The 25,893-nt window shown below is 37.8% G+C and overlaps 4 protein-coding genes across 4 annotated transcripts; all 4 read right to left on the minus strand.

The window, feature by feature from the left end:
• Positions 1-542: 542 nt before the first annotated feature.
• LOC128301659 (protein G12-like) lies at positions 543-4,983 on the minus strand. Its single transcript, XM_053038246.1, has 6 exons — positions 4,620-4,983; positions 4,395-4,561; positions 4,212-4,308; positions 1,037-1,330; positions 812-978; positions 543-725 (listed from the first exon to the last, which is right to left on the minus strand). The coding sequence occupies exons 1-6, from the start codon at positions 4,963-4,965 to the stop codon at positions 624-626; spliced, it is 1,173 nt and encodes a 390-aa protein (XP_052894206.1). The 5' UTR covers positions 4,966-4,983; the 3' UTR covers positions 543-623.
• An 11,176-nt stretch (positions 4,984-16,159) lies between these two features.
• On the minus strand, positions 16,160-18,368 carry LOC128302750 (uncharacterized). Its single transcript, XM_053039608.1, has 3 exons — positions 18,355-18,368; positions 17,685-18,018; positions 16,160-17,551 (listed from the first exon to the last, which is right to left on the minus strand). The coding sequence occupies exons 1-3, from the start codon at positions 18,366-18,368 to the stop codon at positions 16,160-16,162; spliced, it is 1,740 nt and encodes a 579-aa protein (XP_052895568.1).
• Positions 18,369-19,055: 687 nt separating this feature from the next.
• LOC128302751 (uncharacterized) lies at positions 19,056-20,844 on the minus strand. The gene is made up of 2 exons (XM_053039609.1): positions 20,815-20,844; positions 19,056-20,435 (listed from the first exon to the last, which is right to left on the minus strand). The coding sequence occupies exons 1-2, from the start codon at positions 20,842-20,844 to the stop codon at positions 19,056-19,058; spliced, it is 1,410 nt and encodes a 469-aa protein (XP_052895569.1).
• A 2,260-nt stretch (positions 20,845-23,104) lies between these two features.
• On the minus strand, positions 23,105-23,882 carry LOC128302752 (protein G12-like). Its single transcript, XM_053039610.1, has 3 exons — positions 23,519-23,882; positions 23,278-23,444; positions 23,105-23,206 (listed from the first exon to the last, which is right to left on the minus strand). The coding sequence occupies exons 1-3, from the start codon at positions 23,880-23,882 to the stop codon at positions 23,105-23,107; spliced, it is 633 nt and encodes a 210-aa protein (XP_052895570.1).
• Positions 23,883-25,893: the final 2,011 nt, after the last annotated feature.

A 25,893-nucleotide genomic window follows, 5' to 3' on the forward strand; every position in this document is an offset into this window, starting at 1 on the left:
GTGGTTAATACATTTTACGAGTTTTTATATTACCTCTTGCAGATCATAACTGGAAGTTACAGATGAGAGATTGTGATTCAAGATCCCTTCTGATCATTTCTATTTCAATCCCAGCTCCCGGAGTGATATAGACGGATGCAAAAGATAATACAAATTTGCCTATCTTTGCCTGTAGTGAGTGGTGTGGAATCCGAAAACAGGGTAAATTTCTCCGGACATAATCAACGCACCACCACCACGACTTTCCGTACCTGCGGTAATACGATCTTCGATCTGACGAAGGTTACATTTTTCTCTGGGATAAACTAGGTTTCACAGACGGCAAATACGTCTATTTTGAGCTTACCAACCAGCGTTAAAAGTCTCATTTTTCCAAGGAAACTTCTACAATTCCATTGTATGTTAATCATTGGAGCATTAAATATCCAATCGTACTTACTCGAGCAATTGTCCAAGTCATTGCTTTCGGTCGCCTTGTACTAAAAAACGCGCCATCTATGATTTTCAGTGGCTCTGGCCTTTTATCCTCTTTTGTCTTTCATAAAGCATGAAATTTGCTGATAGTTCATTTATTGTGTTTCATTTATTATGTCATTGCTCTAGTAAACATACTCTCATGCAATTTAGTTCCATCCGAAGAAATCCTTGACCACCTCAACAATGTGATCAACATCAACACCGAGATCGCGCAGCTTTTGGACCATTCCTTTTACTTCAGCCGAAGTCTGTTGAAAATGACACGACATTTGTAACATCACAAATAAGTACATCACCTTGTATATGTTGTCTGGACATTTGTTAAAATGCTTACCTCGTATAGGTCTCTCAACTGCTTATGGTCAAACTTCTGCAGTTTCTCGAACAAAGCCTTGAACTCAGTGCTAGTCTTCATCTTTTCTTCAAAGAGTGCCTCCAGTTCCTCTAGTGGCAACATGGCAAGGGTCTCTTCAAGCAATCCGTTCAATCCACCCGTACGCACTACATGAGATACAATTATTGTAATTATCACACTTATTGATATTGAAGGTATACTTACGACTTCGCACGTTTGGTTTCAAAGGAGTCAAACCCAAGAAATCGGCGACAACATTCAGCGACTCGTATGCTGGAACGCCAGCTTCCTCCAAATAGTTCAACAAATCTTGTACTGCCGTGAGAGCGAAGAACTGATCCCAAACCTTTCCAAATTCCTTTCCTTGCAGATAGAGCAACACTTGCTGGACTTCTTTGTCGCTAACCAGGTAACGGAGGGCCAAGCTCAGCAGGTCGTCCAAAGGAAGCAATTCCACGAAATCGTCAAAGTCATCAGTAAGGGCACGTTGAGTTGGCGCACAGGCGACTGTGGCAATCAAGCAAGCGGCTACGATCACTGCAAGTTTCATCTTTCTTGTGTTGCTAAAACGGTTCTACTGATGACTTTAGAGGTGATGAACGTTTCTATTTATACCACTTATTTCATATACTAATGTTATGTTATAAGCCTTGAACATCTACTGTGTAAAGGTGGTTATGATTGTTTTGCATGTTATCTTGCCACTTCAAACTTTTTCGAGTGGCCAAGTGTTTCTAACTGTTAGTGCACCTGAAAATTTTATTCCTCAAGTGTTTATAGAATAGTCAAGTATTCATATTGTAATAAAACAATCGAAATTCGTACAGATTTATTAGGTTTTAGGAAATGATATCGTATAACAGTAATCTGCATTATTCGCATGGTATTCTTCTTCTTGATTTAGTATTGTCATGCACTGCAATGAATTACTAGACATATTTTTACCAAGTACTTCGATGGTCAATTTCCGCTACAGGAGCAGTTTAAGACATGGTTGAATCTACGGTTGTAGTGTATAAGATGGAACGTGGTAGAATGGTACCAATCCAATGAATTTCTCTCAATGTTTTGCCTTTCGCTTGACTGATTGTAAGGCGGTTTTCTATCTTTCTTTGCGTTCTGTTTTTTAGCAAACTTCATTCATTAAACACATTTGCCATTTTTGTTTTGCTCATTTTTCAATCAAATAGAGTTAGAGTAGAAGCGAATTCAGCAAAAATTAAAAAAAAAACAAATCCAACGGAATCGGAAAAATCGGAAGGTCAACGGATAAAATTATACCTACCTTATTTTCCATCCTCGTAGTTATTGGACCAGGAACGTGAAATGTACTATTTTACAATTAATGCATTTCTTTATTCACTACGTACACAACAACACAGCGAAGCTACGTCAAATGACCGCGCATCGAGATTCATACAGATGAAGATACCACGATCGTTCTATCAATTTTGAAGTATATCTTTTTACATATGGCGTAGGTTAAAGAAGTGTGCAGAAGATTTTTTTCATCAGCCACCGCACCGCACTTCTGAATAATGTTAAACGCAAAAATGTTCTCTGAGAACAGAACAATCGTCGGACGACCACTAATGTATGGTGAAATGAACTATCAATAACAAATCTATGAGAGACTATAAACCCTATAACCAGGAAACGAAATGGATTAATGTCCAATGCAGATGTCCACTAAGCAAGAAGAAAGATCTATATATTCGAATGCATCAGCGAGAGAATCGGTATGACCATGGAAAACTTCTTACACCTGAGAAACATCATGTGTGACTCTTCCTAACGCAATTATGCAAAAACAATTAATGCGTCATCTATATCTATTGGCAGGAAACTCACAAATTTCAAAGTATTATGAAATGCATCACAAAGCAATTTAATTTCCAAAGTCGCTATGCACCGCATATCCTGACGAACGAAAGAGAGGTGAACGACAGATGGACGTACTACTTCAATCGATCTAGAAGCAATGGAGAGAAACATTACAACAGTCAGCGTGTATAACGAACAGTCAAACGAGGCCATCATATTCATCATAACACCTCAATTCAAGTATGAAGTGAGCTGGCAACAATGGACTGGTGGCAGAATATTCAAGACGAGAGCATTGCGATTAGCCGATATCATACATAGATTGACTGTAAATATTCGATCAGATAGAACTACTGAATTAGTGGAAGTAGTGTATTTTAGATCTATTCTAAAAAAACCTGTTTCGGCCATAACTTTTAAACGCGAACTAAGTCTTACGACTTGATTACTGCTTCTGGCTTTAGAGGAATTGTTTCGCCATGCCGCCACAGTTCGCTGACGTAACCGAATTCCATATAAAAGTATTTGAGAAAATCCTACACGCGCGCATCTCTTATTCTCATGCAGCATCTTTTAATTGTTTTTCCTCATCCATATTTTAATTTAACTTACAGCATCATTACCAAAGTTCGCAAAGTATGCACACTAATTGTCAATCTGCAGATGAAGCACACGATGAAAGTCTAGTTCATTAGGTTCCGCTCCTATTTATCATCTGTTCTGCTGTCCCACCATGGCGAATCGTGATCACCTGTCTCGTGCCGCCATGTAGTGTCAGTGCTTCCAATTCTATTCGCAACAGTATACACTTATTATTATGAGTTCCACACTTCAACTTCTAACAGAAAATCCTCGTCAGCAACCCGTTTGGTTTACGATGTAGAACAGCTCAGCAAGCTTGTTCATTGAATGCAGTAGAGATCAAGTGCAACTATGGGTAAAGTAGTGCAACATTGGATAGAGTTTCCTGACAAGAACAGTCCATTGACCTTGTCACGTTTGTTCGACAGGCTTAACAGCGAAGGCATCAAGGACTAGACGAAAAAAGGTCTCTTTAGAATAAGCGAGTAGCAGAAATGACATCTAAAGAAAACCTTTATTACTAGCGTATATACTATAATGAATGATCTCATAACATTATAATATTAATTAGGTCTGACCGATATAACCTAATTAAAATATAAAGTCTGAAAATAGAAGAGGCATCCAGAAGTAGCTGTGGAGAACATTAGTCAAAAGAGTCAAATTAAGCTCACCGTACGCGTCGTAATATATGAATATTAATATCTGAACTCTGTACCGTATATCTGAATATTAAAATGAAACATAAAAGGATGGTGTATTTGGCGGCCAGGTACAAATAATTTTTATAAGATAAATACATAAAATGTATATCTAAACTACTATATGCATTTCAAATTCGTAAAATGGCAAATTCGGAACGTACCATAATATCTGATTTTCATCATTCAATTCTGAAAATTATCATTTACTCATTTGGCTTCATTTTATTTATTCTTTTATTGCTCCAATATCATGATTGCATATTTTTAGTTCCATCCGAAGAAATCCTTGACCACCTCAACAATGTGATCAACATCAACACCGAGATCGCGCAGCTTTTGGACCATTCCTTTTACTTCAGCCGAAGTCTGTTGAAAATGACACGACATTTGTAACATCACAAATAAGTACATCACCTTGTATATGTTGTCTGGACATTTGTTAAAATGCTTACCTCGTATAGGTCTCTCAACTGCTTATGGTCAAACTTCTGCAGTTTCTCGAACAAAGCCTTGAACTCAGTGCTAGTCTTCATCTTTTCTTCAAAGAGTGCCTCCAGTTCCTCTAGTGGCAACATGGCAAGGGTCTCTTCAAGCAATCCGTTCAATCCACCCGTACGCACTACATGAGATACAATTATTGTAATTATCACACTTATTGATATTGAAGGTATACTTACGACTTCGCACGTTTGGTTTCAAAGGAGTCAAACCCAAGAAATCGGCGACAACATTCAGCGACTCGTATGCTGGAACGCCAGCTTCCTCCAAATAGTTCAACAAATCTTGTACTGCCGTGAGAGCGAAGAACTGATCCCAAACCTTTCCAAATTCCTTTCCTTGCAGATAGAGCAACACTTGCTGGACTTCTTTGTCGCTAACCAGGTAACGGAGGGCCAAGCTCAGCAGGTCTTCCAAAGGAAGCAATTCCACGAAATCGTCAAAGTCATCAGTAAGGGCACGTTGAGTTGGCGCACAGGCGACTGTGGCAACCAAGCAAGCGGCTACGATCACTGCAAGTTTCATCTTTCTTGTGTTGCTAAAACGGTTCTACTGATGACTTTAGAGGTAATCAGCGTTTCCTTTTATACCACTTATTTCATTTCCTTATGTTATGTTATAAGCCTTGAACATCTTGCGGTCAAAAGACGATTATCATTGTTTTGCATGTTATCTTGCCACTTCAAACTCTTTCGAGTGGACATCTGTTGGTAACTATCAGTATACCTGACACTGTTCAAGTGCTCATCTAGTAGGCACGTACAGGCAGGCAGGTATATAATTCGTACAGTTATAAACAATCAAAAGAGATTATGGAACATTCTTTCAGATTTATTTCTGGTTTTATAAATAACGTCGCTTTTCAACTCTTTGACTTACTAATATAATACGCATAGTCTAAGTAATATTAGTAATACTTGGTAGATTAACAGCTACCATGAGATAGTAAGCACTTAAAATTATAAAAATTATTTACACGCTTCAGGCCACGTAACAATAACGATCAGCATTTATCATGCATTATAAAACGCTTCTTATTATTCCAAAAATTATTATGATTCATGGTAAGTCCATAAAAACTTTACCTTTATTCAATGATACATAAATGTGTTCGAGGTCCGGAAATCTTTCAACTTAGAAGGTTAATTTTACATTACCTTCATACTTTGTATTATTCTACGCAAAGCGCTTATCTGATGTAATATATCGATTTCTTTCAGATGTCTCCTTAGCTTCTTCGGATTTAGTTAAACTCTTTTGATAATGTCCATTCCAACAAAGCAATATTCCATGCTACAATAACGTGCTGATTCTTCATCAATCCATTGCTAATAATGCTATCTATTGTTAATGGTTCCTATTGCTTTGAAATTCCACTGAAAAATGTGGCCTCAAGGCATCAATTTAATTTTCCAGCAATCTAGCTGTGAAACACATTTTGCTTTTGCTCCCGACGCGAGTACATCAAGAATGGAACTTTATAATTGAAAGGCGATGCGAAGTATTCAGCAACATCCGACACAGACATACTTTTTCCTGTCTATAGGTTCCGGCCCTTGGGCGCTGTAGATTGATATCTTACCTGCGTGGCACTGGACGCTTTGATCTTTTACAGCAGTCCATCTTAACGACACTTCAACCTAGTTATTTTGCCATATTTGAAATGTTCTCTAAAAGTAAGAAGCCCATTCACCTGCCGACTTTTATTCTGCAAAATTTGCACTTTTCTATACTGTAAAATATTTACCTTGTAGAGTGTATTTTTCTTCGTCTCAACCCCGCCATTATATCGATACGTTGTGGCAAGTGGTTTACTACACCGTTCTACGCATGTTTCAGGTGCTTCTCTTTTATAGACGCTTTTCAATTTATTTTGTTTTTGTTTTCTTAAACCGCTATTGACATAACACTTATGAAATAGAAACCATCGTCACGACTTTTACGTTCTCGTTTTACGGACGGTAGTTGCGTCCGAACGCATTTATTATGCAACCGTACCCATATGACAAATATTTTGCTGATCTAGATAAATCCAAATGTTAATCCTTTAGCAGTGTTAAGGACTAAGACTGGCATATTTCATGACCAAGAGAGAAATATTACCCAGAGGAAATATAAAGGCCAAATGTGACGTGTTTGAATACAACTTCACAAAAAAAGTGTGATACAAAAATGTGTTGTTTTTCCAGACGACCTTAAAGCGACCCAACGTTTATAACGATTTTGTGAAAAAGAAATTTATATTTTAGTAAGAAATTAATGTATATAGAACATTTCACATAAATTGCATGAGTTAAGCCGTTAAGTTTTAACTCAGCTTATTAAGACAATTGTTAGAAATGATTGGAAACAACTTTACACGAGTGCAAACAGAGTGAAATTAACACAAAAAGTATTTGCATTAGCAAGCACCCCTCACCAGGTCTTGAATATGTTTGGTCGTTTACATTCGTTGGTCGGCTACATTTGAAATATTGTATTCTTTAACATTCCAGTCGTAAGGTTTCTATTTCCTTCACAGATTTAAATTGAAAATATGAATAAATTAGTACGTGCGCATGATAAGCAGCTGACAGAATGAACGTTGGATTGAATGAATGAATGAGAACTTTTGCGCCAGACGAATGAGTGTGTTCATATGTTGTTGCGGGGTTCAGACTCATCGTGACTTGTCTTGCTGGTCAATAATTAAGCGACAAACACGTTTAATGCTGTCGGTATAGTACTCAAGTAAAGATGTGATACAATTTATGTAATTTATAGTTCAACATTTGACATTTGTATGAGTATTCTCTCTCTCATTTGCAAAGTCTCAGTTGTTTTATTTGTATTTCTCATAAATCTATTTAAAGATGCACTTCCTTTAGCAGACTTGAACAAGTTAGTAGTAAAAATTAAACTAATGTGATTTTTCATATGATTTTTTTTACATTATTATACTCAAGCAAATGGCAATCATTTGTTAGTTAAAATCCTTAAATTGATCGCCTTCATTTAGCAACTGCTTAACACCATCGACCTATTAAACCATCAACCTGATTTATCATTCAAACTCGACACTCGTGTAAGATACGGTTGAAACAGGAAATTGAATCATCATTCTTCCCACTTTTCCGGATCTAGTTCAACTGAGGATTATTTTCATGTACGAGTTCAAATCTTGGTACACCATCTTTCTGTCTTTCTGTTTTGGGCGGCTGTATTCTTTGGCTGCAAAAGTGACACTGATTTTTTTTGTTTGGTTGACCCCGTCTTTCCATTCGAATAACTTCTACTACGACAAGCGATTGTCAACGGCAGACCCGGAACTTGCTACATTTCTCCCATCGCCGATTTCGTTCGTATCATCCCTTGCTAATCGCAAACAGACTCAAGAATTAGTTATTTTTCCGACCGTGCTGCTGTGCTGTTGTACCCGAGTTGACGCTGCCAAATAAGCAATTTTTAGAAGGAACCACACTGTTTCATGCTTCCAGCGGTGCCTAACACTTAAAACTGTACTAGGCTTTCATTCATAGTCCCAGCCAGTGTCTTTTCACTTCGCGCTACATCCCAAGGGAGATAAATGAAAGTGACAGCTGTAGTGATAAAGGAATATTTATGACATCTTTTGGCAGATTGTTGGTCCAGTCCCGTGGAATTGATCGTTTACCACCCGAATGGATATACAGCACTCTCAGTTATGGGTTAATCTGTGATAAAAGAACCTTTCAATCGATACATTTGCTGTGTGCGCAATCAATTGCGTTGTATGGTATTTTAAATGAAGCATTCTACCAATTATTTTGTCACCAATACTTTGAGGGGCATTTTTTCTAGTTTATTTTAGAAAGTATCTATAATAAACATCGTCATATTTCTTAAACAAGAAGTAAAAGTCTCCTAATAAATGAATTGGTTGGTGTATTACATGTTATTAATTGTACATTTGTTTATTTCTTCCAGTATGGCGCCTTTTGCTTCCACGGTTCATACGTTAATAATATTTGTACATTGCTCTTTCTATTCCATTCGATTGATGATATTAGCTGTTTTTAAATGTTTCTATTAGTTTTCATCAAATTTATGTGGGAATGAACAAGGAAGCACCCATGGAAGAGTGGAAGAGTAATGGAAGGAGAGAAACAGAAATAGATAGAGAGAGTAAGAGATAAGGAGAAAGGTTAATAAGTGACGCGCGGTGTCACGAAGGGAGGATTCGCGAACTGACGATCAAAGTGGAAAGAACTCTGTATACGAATTATCATTTTTGCAATCATTCTTAATAAATCAATTTCTCACACATTATTCCCTACATGGGGGCTCGTCCGGGAAGTGAGTGATTTTTAAAGGACAAGTTTGCGTAAAAGTGATTTGGTGAAAACGACGAAATAAACTAAAGACGGCAATATGACGACGGTTGCAGAGTTATGCGAAAATTTTACCAAGATCGGTTTAGTGCGCGAATGCGAAAAGCTTGGTTTGCCAACATCAGGCGGAAAGACGGATTTGGCCGAAAAAATCATCAACCATCGGAGTAAGGCGAGCTCCAATGATGGAATTAGTGATGTGCTTCAAGGCAAAGACGATGATGATCGTTGCTCAAAAGACGACGATGTTAGTGAGAAAGACTACTCGCAACATAACAACGAGCAACGTGGTGACGCTATTGGCCCAAGCGACGACGACGATGATGATGACGACGACGACGGCATTGATGACGATGATGAAGATAATGATTCGGATGTGATGTACCATACGGCGATTAAAGCTACATCTACACCCAAATCGTCACAACGACGGCTAAAAGTGTACTCCTTCAGAGACATGGAGGAAAGCATTGAATCCTTCGGTGCCGAGGAAGGAGAAGACGTGCGAATGTGGCTAATGCAGCTGAAGAGCATTTGCGAAGCAGCACGATGGGACGACGAACAAAAGCTGATCATGTGCCGTAAAAAACTGACCGGCACCGCTAGACGCTTCGTATTTTCACTTCGGAGCAATTTTAGTAGTTTCGGGAAGTTAGAAAAGGCACTGATAAAGGAATTCGCCCCACGCATATGCGCAAGCGATTTGCATCGTGCGTTAACAACACGGAAGAAGAAGACGACCGAATCAATTCGGGATTACATATACGAAATGCAACGGCTGGCGCTTCCGATCGCGTTGGATGAGCCAAGTCTGTGTGTGTATATTGTGAGTGGAGTTACAGACGACGAGTATCATCAGTCTATACTGCTAGAGGCGCAAACCATCGAGCGGCTCAAAAAGAAGTTGTTGAACTTTGAAAAAGTTACGAAGACCGAAAAAAGCAAGACGAAACGTGTAGAAGTTGGTAACAAGCAGGATAAATCACGCTTAGCCGAAAAGTGGAACAACGTGAACAGTAAGCAGAATTGTTTCAACTGTGGTAATAGGTCACACATTTCATCGGAATGCCCACAAAAGAACGAAGGACCGAAATGTTTCTCATGCAATATGTTCGGTCACCGGGCACGCGAGTGTAACAAAGGCGTTAACAAAAGTGAAAAACGAAATGTGTTGATGTGTGGACAAAACAATCGAGGACATTGTGTGCGCTCCCCTCAAAATTCCTTCAGGCGAGAAGACGAAATTATGACGAAACCAACAGGCTCGAAGAAAACAATGATCACTGCGCAAATAGGATCGATCGACATAGAAACTCTATTCGATACCGGTAGTTCCTTGAATCTAATGGCATTTCACACGTACGACAAAATCGGGCGACCACGCTTAGACACCACGACAGTGACGTTCAGAGGATTTGGTGGAAAAGAAATTGCGGCGCAAGGAGTGTGTAAAGTGGATATGTGCATCGATCACGAACTATACCGGGAAGTGGATTTCTACGTGGTGACAAACGATAGCATGCCTTTTGAAGCTGTGCTAGGAACGGCGTCTTTAGAACATTTTGATGCTAAAGTGACCAGGAACGGTGTTCGAGTATTAAAGCGGGCAGAGAATATTGTCCCAGGCTTGGAAATGACGTCGGAGAATTTTATCTTCAATATTGATATTGAAAAGGAAGAAATTGAATCTCCCCCAAGGTACAAAAAAGTTATCGCAGGGTGGATACAGAATTACGATCCGAAAGAGTGTGCGCGTAGTGAAAACGAGTTACACATTCAAGTGAGTGATGATATTCCGGTGCGTACGCATCCAAGACGGCTTGCCCCACTGGAAAGAAAAGCAGTAAAGACGCAAGTAGAAGAGTGGCTTCGAGATGGTGTGATTCGTCCATCGAATAGTCCGTACGCTAGTGCGATTGTGGTTGTACCGAAGAAAGACGGATCGCGTAGAGTATGTGTAGATTATCGGGAAATCAATCGGAAGATCATACGTGATTCGTACCCGATGCCAATCGTGGAGGATCAAATCGATCAGTTAGAAAGTGCACGAGTTTATTCGACGTTAGACCTTAAAAATTCATACTTCCATGTGCCTATTGCTGAAGATAGTCGCAAGTACACGTCGTTTGTTACGCAAGAAGGACAGTATGAGTTCTGCAAAGCTCCATTTGGATTGTGTCTTAGTGGTAGTGCGTTTGGCAGATTCATAAATTCAGTATTGCGTGAACTAATTAACGATGGAACCGTGTTAGCATTCGTCGATGATATAATAGTGCCAGCGAAGGATGAAGAAGCAGGTCTGAGATCATTAAAACGTTTGTTGAATGTTGCGGAGAAAGTAGGACTGCGTTTTAATTGGAAGAAGTGTACATTCTTACAAAGGCGGATTGAGTATCTCGGATACACAATCTATGAAGGACGCATAGAACCATCGCAGTTAAAAGTAGAGAAGGTGAAAAGATTTCCGATGCCATCTACGACGAAACAAATGCAACGCTTTTACGGATTGGCCAGTTACTTTCGGAAATTTGTGGTGAATTTTGCGGGAGTGATGCGTCCATTATCAGTGTTGCTAAAGAAAGAAGAAAAGTTTGAAGTAACCGATGATGTGAAGAAAGCGTTCGATCATATAAAGACGGTTTTGAGTCAGTATCCAGTGCTTCGGATTTTCAAATCAGGACTTGAAACGGAAATTCATACTGACGCAAGCAAGGAAGCGTTGGCTGGCATTTTGATGCAGCGAGCGGAGGACGACGGAAAGTTTCACCCTTGCTATTATTACAGCCGGTTAACGAACCAGGCAGAGAAGAATTATCATTCTTTCGACCTAGAATCTTTGGCGGTCGTAGAATCTGTAAAGAAGTTCCGGTGTTATCTGCTTGGAGAACGATTTAAGATTGTGACTGACTGCATCGCGTTTAAACAGTCCTTGGCAAAGAAGAACCCGAACGCGAGGACCAGCAGATGGCTGGATGTGCTAGCTGAATTCGAGTATGTGGTGGAACATCGTTCAGCAGACAGGATGAAGCATGTGGATGCCTTGTCTCGGGCGAACGTGATGGTGGTAACATCAGCGGTGTGTGCGCGGATATCAGCAGCGCAGCATGATGATTCTGCGATAGCAGAGATTATGCGCAGAATCGAGCATCAGGGAGACTTTGATGGATTTACGATTGTTGATGGTATTCTCCACAAAGGCAGCGCGGGAGCAGAAAAGTTGTATGTACCGAGCAAAATGGTAAGTGAAGTAGTAAGACGCGCACACGAGCAGGGACATTTCGGCGTAAGAAAAACGAAAGAAAGAATTGTAACTGATTATTTCATTCCTCATATTGACGAAAGGATAGAAGAATGTATCGCCTCTTGCGTTAAATGCATTGTAGGAGAAAGGAAGCGAGGTAAGGCAGAAGGGGAACTTCACCCCATCCCAAAAGGAAGCGTACCTTTGGATACGTTTCATGTCGATCATTTGGGACCTATGCCCTCAACTCGGAAATCGTATAATTACATTTTCACAGTAGTAGATGCGTTCACCAAATTTGTTTGGTTATTTCCTGTGAAATCTACGACGACAGAAGAAGTAGTTAAAAAATTAAAGATAATTGCGAATACGTTTGGACATCCTCGAAGAATTGTGTCCGATAGAGGTACTGCGTTCACCTCTAAAATGTTTGAGAATTATTGTGCGGAAAATAATGTAGAATCTCATAAAATTGTAACGGGTGTACCAAGAGGAAACGGACAAGTCGAACGAATTCATGGCGTAATAATTCCGATATTGACCAAATTATCAATAGAAAAACCAGACGAGTGGTTTAAGCACGTCGATAGGGTGCAAACGGTCATCAACAACAGTTGGCAAAGAGCGATTGGAATGACTCCATTCGAGTTGTTCGTTGGAGTAAAGATGAGAACGAAGGATGACCTCAGGTTGGCACAAATCTTGAAGGAAGAGATACAGAATATGTTTAATGATGGTCGAGACGAATTACGAAAACATGCACGTGAAAATATCGGTAGGATTCAAGAGGAAAACAGAAAATATTATGATCTTCGCCGCAAGAAAACACAACAGTATAAGGTTGGTAATTTAGTGGCTCTACCGTTTACTCAGTTTAGGACAGGAGCAAAGGTGAAGAAACGGTTTTTGGGTCCATATGAAATTCGAAAAGTACTGCCGAATGATAGGTATGAAGTTCGTAAAATCGACGAAGAAGAGGAAGGGCCCGTCCAGACTACCACGGCAGGAGATATGTTAAAAAGTTGGTCACATTCGAATTGAATGTTATCAGGAAAGGCCGTGTGGGAATGAACAAGGAAGCACCCATGGAAGAGTGGAAGAGTAATGGAAGGAGAGAAACAGAAATAGATAGAGAGAGTAAGAGATAAGGAGAAAGGTTAATAAGTGATGCGCGGTGTCACGAAGGGAGGATTCGCGAACTGACGATCAAAGTGGAAAGAACTCTGTATACGAATTATCATTTTTGCAATCATTCTTAATAAATCAATTTCTCACACATTGTTCCCTACATTTATTTCAATTTGAGCTTCAGTTTTATTTCATTGGCATGAAAAACTACCACATTATTATTGCTTATATTATTTAGCTAATAAACTAGCACTATAATTTTAAAAACCTTTCTATCTTCAAACAACAAAAGTATGTTGCCGTGCCTATATTTTCAGTTTTTCATTTAATAAAACTTACAGTTTCTAGTTTGGTTAAAATATGTCCAAATTTATTATGTAATATTTATTGCTTACAAATTTTCAAGCTACAAAATCAGGTCTTAAACATTCCTCCTATTACTTTGAAATCACTCGTTTAAACCAATTGGAGTAAAACAAAAGTTATGATTTTTAAGATTTTTCTGTGTAGCTACCGCGAACATTTAACATTAAACAATTCACTACCATTGTAACATATTCGAGAACAAGCACACCTGCAATTGTCAGTGGCAAAGTTGGGAAGTATGAAGTTTAACCAATTGTCGTGATAGCCATTTTTTGGTGGAACTTGCATTGGAAACAGCACGTGTACATCCTAAAAAAACGTAACACAATCAATAGTGCTGTACAGAAAAAAGGTTTTATGTTGCACAACGATAACGATACGGATTTATACAAAAAAAAACTCTGCTATGTGTAACACAAATGTATCAAGATTTTAAAAATTTCGCCATCTGTTATGATTGAAAACGTGTTCAAAGTTTAAAAAAACTTTCCGCAATTTTTTTCTACGATAGCACTAAGGAGGAAAGCATAATACGTTATCATCAAAACATTTCTTTAGCTCTTCGTCAAAAAGTAACTGTTTGTCTTTTCAGGCTTAGCGCTCAAATAAATTCATCGCCAGCTGAAACCACAGCTGTATTTACTTTAAACTTTTGGCTTAACTTTTGAAATAAATTGGTCTAGAACAAAAAAAAACATTTTGGCTCAGCAAAGAAATGCTTTACCGTAAACCGTCAGCAAAACGAAAGACATTGTTCACATTTTGTAGTACCAGTTGGTGTAGAAAGGTTTTTTTTTTTGTTTACTGTTTGGTTTCTCTCATAGAAACTACAGCAATCGCACAAATAAATACTAATTCGTTTCGGTCTTTCTCTAATTCGTTTAAAAAATTAATGAGCATATATGTAATAAAAAAAGGAGAGTTAGATAAATATTCATGTGCAACGTTTAATGATATTAATATCACTTAAAAAGTATACATATCAAAAGTACATATCATATGAACCAAATTCTTGCTATGGCTCATGTGCGTAAACAATACAGTTAAGTACAGTTCAATTTTGGATCAACATTGTAATTCAAATTAAGTTAAACACTCAAGGTACGAGATATGATTATTTTTGTACCTGTACCTGTACAACTCAATCTGTGAGCACAAATAATCAAACAATTATTTAAATTTCTTTGTTAATACATAACGTTTCTTGCAGCTTGTTATATTCATGTCCCAATTTTCAATTAGTCTGCGCAATACGTCCTTAGTTCTGCAAAGAATTGTTATGCGATTAATTAATGTTGAAGGCCTCCAAACAATTGAATTATTACATTTAGTGCTGCTCGCTATTTTCTATTTATCATCTCATTCATTTTCTTCACCCAAAGATGACAATTTCAGGTGTATCTCTTTGGAGGGGTTTTTGTCATTTAATGGTATTTTGTCTGCAACAACGTGAGTATCATTTGAAATCGTTATTGTTCAACCAAACAAAGATCCTCATTTGTCATATCTATAGAAATTTCACCCCAGGAAAATATCATCAATCTGAATCGCAAATGATACCAACACCGTTAGAAACAGTAGCAGAAAAAAAATAATTATTTTTCTGATACATCATCCGACCATTACGGTATACGTTAAAGTTCAGTATAGTACTCTTTAAGTCGTAACATCTAAGCCTAAACCATTTTATGCTAATACTAGTTAGACCCACAGTTCTGCTTTAAGCAAAAACTTAACGATTCTTTTTTTAGGGCACTATCACTTTCTAAAGAAGTTTTTTTTGCAGTTTTTGACTCTTTTTAATCTTACTTACTCGGAGCAGAAGAATCAGACTCGCGTGCGGGAAAACCCTTTAAAGGCAGTCGACCTTTTCTTTGTAAAAATACAGGCTTGTGAACAATTTACTTATGCATATAAGCGTTTCAAATTTTTCTCAGCAAATTTCCTGCGACCCTTGGATAAAACGTACACGGTTGATAAGGAAGGTTCGAATTTCACAATGTTTATTTCTTCAATGCAAAATACATTACTACGTACTGCTACTATGTGATCGCTATTCGCCGTTCAGTTGAGAGTTCATCACATTATTCCATGCTCAGCATTCTTTACATGTGTTCCACGCAACACTGCTGAGGGTTACCATCAACAACATATTTCCATAACATCCAAGCATTAAATTTATTCTATTCCTTTTGCAACGATGAAAACAGTAGCCAGTAATGCTTATTTTCCAAAACTCTAACCGCTGAGCGTAATAAGGAAGGAATACGACAATTCTGAAGAAAATTCAATATTATTGTTACCATTGATGCATGTAACGCCAAGCAGTAAATATTGCCGTTAACTCAGACCTTATGACTCATGTATCCTATTTTCATAGGTTTTGATATTCGAAAACTAACATGCTTCCATTGCCTCTTTTTTCATATGATTTACGGTTCACATCGCTTACGGTTCACATGAGATTTAAATTTTCATAATTTAACATTTAGCATGTTTGCCTTGATGCTTAAATGGAGAGGAATTCCGTTTAGATATATTTCTAACCTCAAAAAACACACCATAAAAGCAATATGCAAAAATTAAATCCAAACATAACATATTTTTAAGAATCATGTGTTTAATTGATTTGGTTTTATCCCAATTTGATGCGTTTTATCATTCGGATAATGTAATATAGTCTAAATACTACGTGCTCGGCTACAAAACAAGCTAACGCTACTGACAAGCCGGTTCCCAAGAGCTCCCACACCGGGATAAGATCGTCTGTAAGCACGATTAAATCGTTAAATGATTTTTCCCTCCGTCTTAATACTCGTTTTGGAAACCATTTCATGTGATCCCTATGATAAAGTCCCACTTCAAACATAATATCCATGTACCGCTGATACTCTCGCACTGCTGGACAAGTCCTACTAAAAACAATGTGTTTCAAACGTTGATACAAGTGTGGCTTGACCACTATCAGATCGGGTTTTGAAGGTAATTCCCAATCAAAAGGATTCTTGTTCAAAAAATGTGCTAACTCGCAGCTCGCGATTGACGCATTTCTTATTGTCATATTAAGTTCCATCTTGTCGACCTCGTTCGCAAGGTTTCGTAATGTACTAGGCAGGTTCTCTTTTGTTCCTTTTAATATTAGCAAGGTATGATTCTGCTCAATAAATTCGTCAATTGTTTCAGGATTCTTTACGAATGGATCCGCTGACATGAGAGAGAGAAGGATCGCTTGGTACGTTTCGGTGAACAGAAATATTAGAATGCAAATAGCGCAAACAATTAATCGGCTGCCGGTGGTTAGGTTATGTTCCCGTTCTCCGCCTCCAAAAAAACACTTCAGAATCAAGGAACGCGGCACACGATCGGGAAATATTAGGCTAACGACTTGCACTCCCACCAGAATAAGCACTATCACCATCCATATTTGCCATTTGAACGGCGTTAACAGCAGCTGCAGATGCATTCGTTCGTAGCGACGCGGTAAAATAATACAATACTCTTGAATATCTTTCCAATACGCAAATTCAAAGTAAGTGCCTGACATTTCAACGGAATTCAACAAAACATGCATTTTTCCAGACAACATCTTCGTCAACAGGTGGTTCAGATTTGTTTCGCGATGGAAACGATATTTTGCGCCTTGTTTCTTGAGAATAGTTAAAAATGCGTTAATCTCTAAGTGTTGGAATGTGTTTTTCTTCGTATATAAATGCACAAACATTGGCACGAGACCTACCTCATACACAAAATTCCTAAAGTTAGTCAGAGTGCCATCGAATAACTGTGTTTCCATCTCACTGTTATTGCTAACCTTTATCACTTTCTGCGCTAGCGCACCCGTTATGTAAACACTGCATTTGCTATAGCTGTCAGAAGGAGCGACAATTTGAAGTATTTGCATGATGCCACCACTTGCCAATTCATTTGCATGATGGATTCTTTGGGCGATCGATAGACCATGAAAAAACTGTATAAATATTGAATACTTATGTGGGTTGGAAAATAGAAATGATTCACCCCAGTGGCACTGAAAATATACAAATCAAAAGATAATGAAACCAAACCACTATATGTTTATCGGAACTCTTATCAGTGATTGATGATAATGAAAAATTTGGATTGATAATTCATATTGCAGATTTATTGCAAAGACTACTTACATACGAAGCAGGCGTACAGCTTTGTAATACCAACGTCGGGATCCGATGCATGCCCGATGGCATTACCCTAGTTCCAGCCAGTAGTGTAAAACGTCTCATTGTTACATAAGGTCGCACTTGCTGCAGTCTGATTACAACATCTTCAAACACTTTATCATCACAATTCACGCACAATACATCGTGCAGTTGTGTTGCATCTTGCTCCAATCGGTCGAACACTCGTTGCACTATTGAAAACGCCTCTATATTGTATTCCTCGTAAGCCGCTACAACACCACTGCTGATGCAAACACTCACTATCCATAAATGGATGAGTTCCTTCATTTTAGTGGTGCTGAAATGCTCATTTTTTCAACGAAGCTTGCTCATTTTATTCCCTTTCAAAGCTGACACTGAAAAAGTGCACCTGTTTTGTTTCCCATCAGAATTGAACGGTGGTCAATAGCTTAATGACAAATTTATAACTGTCCAGTAGATATTGAACCCGTCGCATGCAAGCATTAATTTAAAACTGGCATATAGCATCGCTACAGTTCAACGCTTTGAGATACAACCTTTAAACGTTGTATTGTTGTAACGGAAGACATATACAACATTGAAGTAATAACAAAGTTATCTATCTCGCCTCGCAGCTCAGTATACAAAATGTAGCCATTTAGAAATCCCATACCATTGAAATACCATTTATTCATTAAAATACATTAACCAAAATAGACAACATGTACCCAATATTAAAAATTTCCAAATATCAGATTGACGAATATAATCTTCTCCACAATGTAGGAAGACAACCAATATTAATTTCTAATTTCTGAAATTCTTTCTGAACATCATGAATCACGGAGTAAAATTTCGAGTTTAAATTACTAGCGAATTCAGTTCGACTTGTCGAAATATAGTTTGATAGTCTTTTCTTTTCTTTATTATCCTAAGATAATTAGATTTAAATAATAATGATTCATTTGAAAAAATTACCAGTTTAAATCTAATGGATGAGTTTTGATTAGGTTTTTTAATTAACATTTTTATTTGTTTTAGATATAAAGCGCCATATACATAAAGGACTGTCACCACTACTTTACGAGCTTCAACTAGGATATCATTTTTAAAGACTTGAGAAAACTTATACCCTTTCACGTAGACAATCCATAGAGATTCTTTCCTTAATAGGGATCGATCAAACTTCCCAATATATTATCCCAAATTGGATTAAAGACGTCAATTATGATACAACAAATGGTGCAACAAGCTTTTTGTTTTATTGTCAAACTTCAACGCTATGTGCTATGAACATCAAATGTAAATCTAGTTTATCAAGAGTACAACATTACCTCGCATTAGGCTTGACTTTTGAATGCTTTCATTAATGATTTACCTAACCCAACGAAATCTGATATAGAATAATGACCACTCACACACAAATATCAACGAACTAAAAAGTAAACCAAATCCCAGCAACTCCCACACAGGGATCAAATCATCGGCCAAAACTATGGAATCATTAAATGTAACTTCTTTCTCATCAAAAATCTTTTTTGGATACCATTTGCTTTGCAAGTGATGATAAATACCAACCTCAAACAATCGATCCATATACGTTTGGTATCCATGCGCTAAAGGACTCAGATGATTAAATGTAACATAGTGCGGAGAGTAAAATATTGGAGGCTGTATGCTAATTAGCTCTTCCCTTACAGGAAGATTCAACTTCAATGGGTTGGTGTTCCAGAATAAAGCATCAGAACAGGGTTGCACGGTGGCGTGAACGAACATCGAGTAAATTGTCATTGAAGTCGGCACGACATGCGTAACGGGAAGCAGTTTCTCTGGTATCATGTACATTGACCCTTTAATTGCATAAAGCGTCATATTACTTTCCAGGAATTCCTCAACAGTTGCAGGATTCTTCATATGTGAGTCGGTTGCTATCAACGACAGTAGAATGGCTTGATAAGTTTCCGTTAGCAAAAACATAATTATACATACAGCGCAAACCATCAACCGTGCGGTTGATGGCAGTACGTGCTCTGATGGCCCGCTCCCAAAGAAACAAATCATGATAAGATTATGATTAAATTTCGTGGGAAAGATTAGATTTATCAGCTGCAATAACAACAAAACACTGATGAAAACCACCCAAATTTGCCACTCGAACGGATGCAGCAGCAATTCCAGGTGCATCCGTTCCATCTTCTTCGGCAGTGTAATGCAGTATGCACGGTGCTGCTGCCAAACTGCTCGTACAAAGCTGTAATGTTGCTTAGTTTGCAGAATGTTCAAAAATAGATCAATTTGCCCATAATATAACAGTTGCAGCACTTTACCTATCTCGGATGTTTTCGTAAAGTGAAACTGAGCGTACGCTTTCTGTTGAGCAATTATCAATCGACAAATGTCTACCTCGAACCCGACGACGTTGCCATTCTGAACAAAGAACCGGGTAGAAATTGGTGTAACCGCTACGTGGTACATAAAATTATCCAGTTTGGTTAGAGATCCGTTTAGAAGCACATTTGCCAGTTGTGACAGCGGGGGTTCCAAATATGAAGCAACAAAAAATCCACCACAACGTACCCTGACACGCGGATTCTCGTTCTGATTATCAATCAACTGCACTACCGACGAAATACCCATTTTTTTAGCATCCATGAGCGCCTTGTCCAATTTGGTTCGTGTGGTATTTTTAAATAACTGGAAATGAATCGAATGTTTGTTGCGTATGTACGACTTTTCCAGCTGCCCCAAATTACACTGCGCATAGAAAGGAAAGGAATACAGAATAAAACTTAAATCAAGTTCCCAATACTTTCAGATCCCAATACCCAATTATTAACTAGTATGTCCATACCTTTCCATCGAATATGCAAGACATTAACACGATACTTGCTCTCCGTATCGTTGGTTTTATAATAGAAAATCCAACAAATGCACTATCAATGTTTATGGTCGGTATGTAGGGATATTGTTTCTGAAACGCAACCAGCAAATCCTCAACCCAATTTCCATGACAGTCAATGCACAACACGTCGTGAATTTCCTTGGTTTCTACCAACCGACTTGTAACGTCAGATAGTACACTTAACGAGTCTAAATTGAAAGCAGATGCCTTGCTAAACGTCCAAAACCTCACAATTGCAAGATAGTAAAGCATTAGCTTCATGGTTACTCTATCTTCACTACCCGGTGTTTCAACAAACACAATACACAAAGACTGTGTTACAGGATGTTTTTATCGTGCGTTCGAAAGTTATTGAATTAGTAATGAAATTTTAAGAAAATAATACAAATAGCCTATTAGTTTAATAGAGCTATATTATATAATTTTCGCACTCAATTTTTTTAATCAGACAACACTTTCTCCAAGCATCAGCACTCAGGGTTAATCAAGCGAACCATCGTGAGATATCGAAACCGACGGAAATCTATACGTAGTGTGCAATGTTTGAAAATAACTAAATTTTAGAAAATACGAACAAAACTGAACAAACAAAAATTGGTTTTTGCTATTAAAGTTTGAAGTCATAATTTAAGACATTTATCAAAAAAATAATACGTTTTAAATTCTATTATACGTAAGATATTTTATTAAACATTTGAAGGGTGGACTTGCCTTTTAATTTGCAAATAACAAACCCCATATATAATTATTATAGTTTATATATCTTAAAGAAAATTTCATTTTTCTCAAATTTGTCTATGATATGGCCTAATTATCATTGTCATGTATCTCCTTGGTGTAGCTCTCATAACTACATTCATATAGCAGTTTATATCGCTTACATCATGCTTTTTAAAGATCTGGCTATATAAGCGAAAATATTTATGCTTCATGACTGCTTACTTAAAATTAGGAAAATAAAAGTAATAATTGACGTATTATTATTCGTACTTCAAATACCGATGCAAGTTGCAATCCACTGACACTATTATCTGTGGGAAGTAATTTTATCGATGTCAGTTGCAACTAATGGCCAAAACTATTAAACATAGTAAGGTAAAATGCTGTTATCATTACAGACATTTTGTATGTCTAAATCGCCTATGTTCATCGCCTCAACACATGTGGAAATTTATTTAAATTCATTATAAAATTAAGGCTTGAAATGATGCTTTTCTTGCTTATTTCTTTTGTTTGTTTGAGATCGCCAAACGTTCGAAATGTTTGCACTAGATTTATAATAAAAAAAACAACAGATACCTATTTTTTATGTTTCCAGTTTCACAAAGGAATGTTTTATATCAATGAATAAAAAACAACTTTTCTTCACCACAAACTCCAACGGTGCGTACCTAAATACCATTAAACTGCACTCAGTCGGGGGTTTTCAATTTCCAACGAAGCGCATAGATTCACAATATCAACACTTTTTATTAGATCATGGCAGGAACACTTCCGAAACACGAAATAAGAAAATTTTTCATGCAAACTGAATGGCCCCAAAACCCTTTTTTCGAACGACCTCACCCTGGTGCCGGTGGTGCCTTACGCACGACCAAATTGAGCTTGATTCCGAAAACAAACAAATTCGTTTAATTTCGAAGGCACCATGTCATTGGGTAAACATTGCCTGTTGTACATTTTCTGATCACACAGGCGCCCTCCTGTCAATCTTCGCTGCTACGTGCGAAAAGGACGTCACGTCCGTCCATGTCATTCCGAAGCCCGAGTCCTACATGATGGGAACTTGATTTCATTCACAGCACTGCCGGAATGCCGGATTCCATAGTTTGCGATTTTCTATTTCTCTAGCTCGCCTTTGTTTCTTCCATTCGTGCGTTGCATCGTTTTAACAGGATCGGACCAATTTGGTACCGAGCTCAAATTGCCTCAACAAATGATTTAGGTACCCGTGTACTTGGGTACCACGGGGTACACGGGTTTGTTGTCAAAGATTTATTTCCAAAAAAAAAAACGCCGAAATTGACCGAAAGCCATTTAAAAAAACACGCACACAAAAACAACCATCCTAACAATGCCAGCCGCGGTAAAAACTGATAACTTTCTACTAGACAGCTTAAAATCGATTATAACCCTAGTAGAATGTTACACGCGATGCTATACACGTACCAGATACCGAAAATGGCCATAGCTTGATAGCTAAAGATTTTCTCAAATCGATTGTTTTAAATACAGCCGTGGGTTATTTCAAGCATGGGCATTGATTTGTATTTTGGTTACGGTTTCAAATTTTCATGCAGTTTAAATCAAATGCCAATCCGCGCTATTTGTACCAAAATTTAGCTTTTTACCCCAAATAACCATTGAACCAATTTACAAAAATTTATTGCAAACATGTTTATTTCACAAAGCCTCAGCCTCAGAAACAACAATTAGAGCTACCATCACTCGTGCTAGTCTTCAGATTGGGTTTTTATAGGTTTGATTTGCCATCCTAATCCCCTGTGCAGCTGAATCAGTTTCAAACCAACGGAAAATTTTGTATTAAATAATGTTCGTAGAACTCAACATCTAATCCATGGAGTCTCAGTACTTGAAAAAAGGATCGTAGTTCCTTGGAGTTCTGGATGTGGATAAGAATAATACGTATTTTAAAACTTTAATAAGTTACCCAATAACATACTCTTCACCCACCTGGTAAAACTGGTTTAATTCTGTGTAATTCGCACTTCGCAGTTTAATGACTAAGGATTTGAAGGGTACACTACTTCTTTGTTTTACTTCATACAAATTCTTCCATTCGCTCCATGGCAGCATAGCAAACAATTGTTCAACATATGCCTTCAAACCACGGTGCTCTGCTTCAAAATCAAAATATTAAAAACACTATCATTTCAAGCATTTTCTTGTTAGAATCAATCGTTTTCAAACACACTTTTGCTAATATGTTGCAACAGTCGGCTGTTCACAGGTGATTGACCGATGAAATATGCAACAAGGTCTACATAATCGTAGAGAGGAACTCCTTCCTGGGTCAAATACATGCCTAAATCACGGATCATAGCCAAACCAAAGAAACCGTTCCATACGACGGAAAACTCTTCGCTTTGCAAGTATTCCAATATCGACTGAAAATCTTGATCATTCAAATAGTACGCGTTTGTCAGTTGCACGATACGATCTAGATCTAATAGATCTACGAAGTCTTCTATATCTCTCAACAAACCATTCGAATGTTCAGTTAAAACACTTGCCGAAACCGAAATCACCAATAGAGCTAAGAAATCCAGCTTTATCATAGTGAAAACAACACTTGCTCGAACTTGTGGTGGGAACAAACCACATTACGACTGCATCGCATTCAGTGCACAGTGAATAGTTTTATACCAGCTGCCGAGGCAGGGAAGCCAGAAGATTGTGCAATAGAGCATCAACAGAATCAATACTTGCATTCATGTAAGACTGGCATGATTGGGCAACGCACAGCTGGTGTACCTAATTACTGGCAATGAGATGTATGATTGTTTGATACATTATCACTTGTTGACAGGAAAATGTAAAGCAAACACAAGCATTTGAAACTGCCTTGTGTTTTTGAACGAGTTGTAATTATCACATATTTTTTGTTTTCTTTTATGAACAAGTGAACAGTATTCTTTACAAATTAAGTAAAGCTAAACAGGTTACTCAAAAACCAGACGACGTCTTTTCAAGTACAATCATTTACAAAACAGTTCGTAAACACCAGACAATTACCCACCGCTGGCCGTACTTTCCATCCATCGAACTATTCTATTACGTTTTCTATATACTTCCTGTTCGTATCGCGTCGTTGTGATTCGAGATAGACCACATTCTTTCAAAAATAACTGAAAAATTATCGTTCACTAAGGAATTCAATTCCATCGGAATGTTCGCTGACGGTCGCCCAAGGGACATAGATTAAGGGTGATAGGGATTTAGCGAAGTTTTTCTCCAACTTGCCAATCAATAGACCAACCTTTATGTATTTCTTATTCCCGTGCCCGCGGAGGCAGGACATATAACTTCTTTTTTATGCATATACCCTCCTGCAGCCGGTTACAACCAATAAACTTGTGGAGGGAAGCGTGCAGGTAATTCGCTATATCCTGCACTGCATCGCGATTGTATGGAAATTTTGATGAAATGCTACAACGACAACACAAACGATCCAACGACAACTCTGTTCATTTGGATTTTCTGGAAGAAGCACACCCAGAACCCTCCTTGCAGCAGGACAAAGAAAATCGAACGAAACGCACTTTTAAATCAAGATAAGTTCATACCGGAATTTATGGGTATGTCGCGCAAGCCGGAACAATGTGCTTAACTTCGACGCTTCGTATTCTCTCATTTAGTATGTAGGTAGTACAAGGAAATGCTATTTTCGATTCGAGAATATTGTTCCTACCTTAAACAATCCAATGGATGTATCCTGTCCGGGCGAATCAAAATCAAATGCAAATATCTTTGAACACGGTTAGGTCTGTACTAAAACAGGCTAAAGCATCTTTTACCTGCCCCGAGAAAAAGGAAACCCATTTATAACCGTAATCAGCTCTTCAGCATGATAACAAGCTGAAAAATCAAGAACGTCGCCCCTTGGTAGTATAACATCCTACGAGTGCGTAAGCCATTGGTTCTCGAAAAGGTTAATCGTATTCTATGATATTTCAATTCAATTTTCTTTCCGTTTTTTTTTAAAGATAATCTTGATACTACGGACAACATCTATTTCTTCTAAAGTGTCGCGAAATTTTATTCTCTATTTGATTTGATGTTCTTTTGTTACGGTGACATGTCTAATTTTTTGTAAATGCGTCTTTCATACTTTTTTTATATTTTTACTTTAGCAATCCTCATTTTAATGGTTTGATGATGGTGAGCAATGGTGAGTTTTTATTTTAACTACATTTAAATTTGTGCTACTTTTTCCTACGAACACAAATGTTTCGAAGTTCTGTTCTAAGGCGATATAATTATTTTAATTGAATAAAATCTAAACTGTCAAACATATCGAGGGAAACAGGATCTTGTTCATTGTCATTATAGGCCTTTTTTATTTCCAGCTGATGATTACTTAATCCTGGAACCACGATATCGAAAATAAGCACATCGGAACAATGTTTACCTTCAAATGATTGCCATCGCTCACGCAAGATAACTAAAAGATAAATAAACTTCGCTTGGCGATTTACGTCATGGTGCAACTTTGCGATTAAATAACACTACGCTTTATTGAATCTTTGCAACGGAATGATTTAAAAGTCTACAATAAGACACAGACAG

The sequence above is a fragment of the Anopheles moucheti genome, chromosome 3, assembly GCF_943734755.1.
Source record: "Anopheles moucheti chromosome 3, idAnoMoucSN_F20_07, whole genome shotgun sequence".
NCBI lineage: Eukaryota > Metazoa > Arthropoda > Insecta > Diptera > Culicidae > Anopheles > Anopheles moucheti.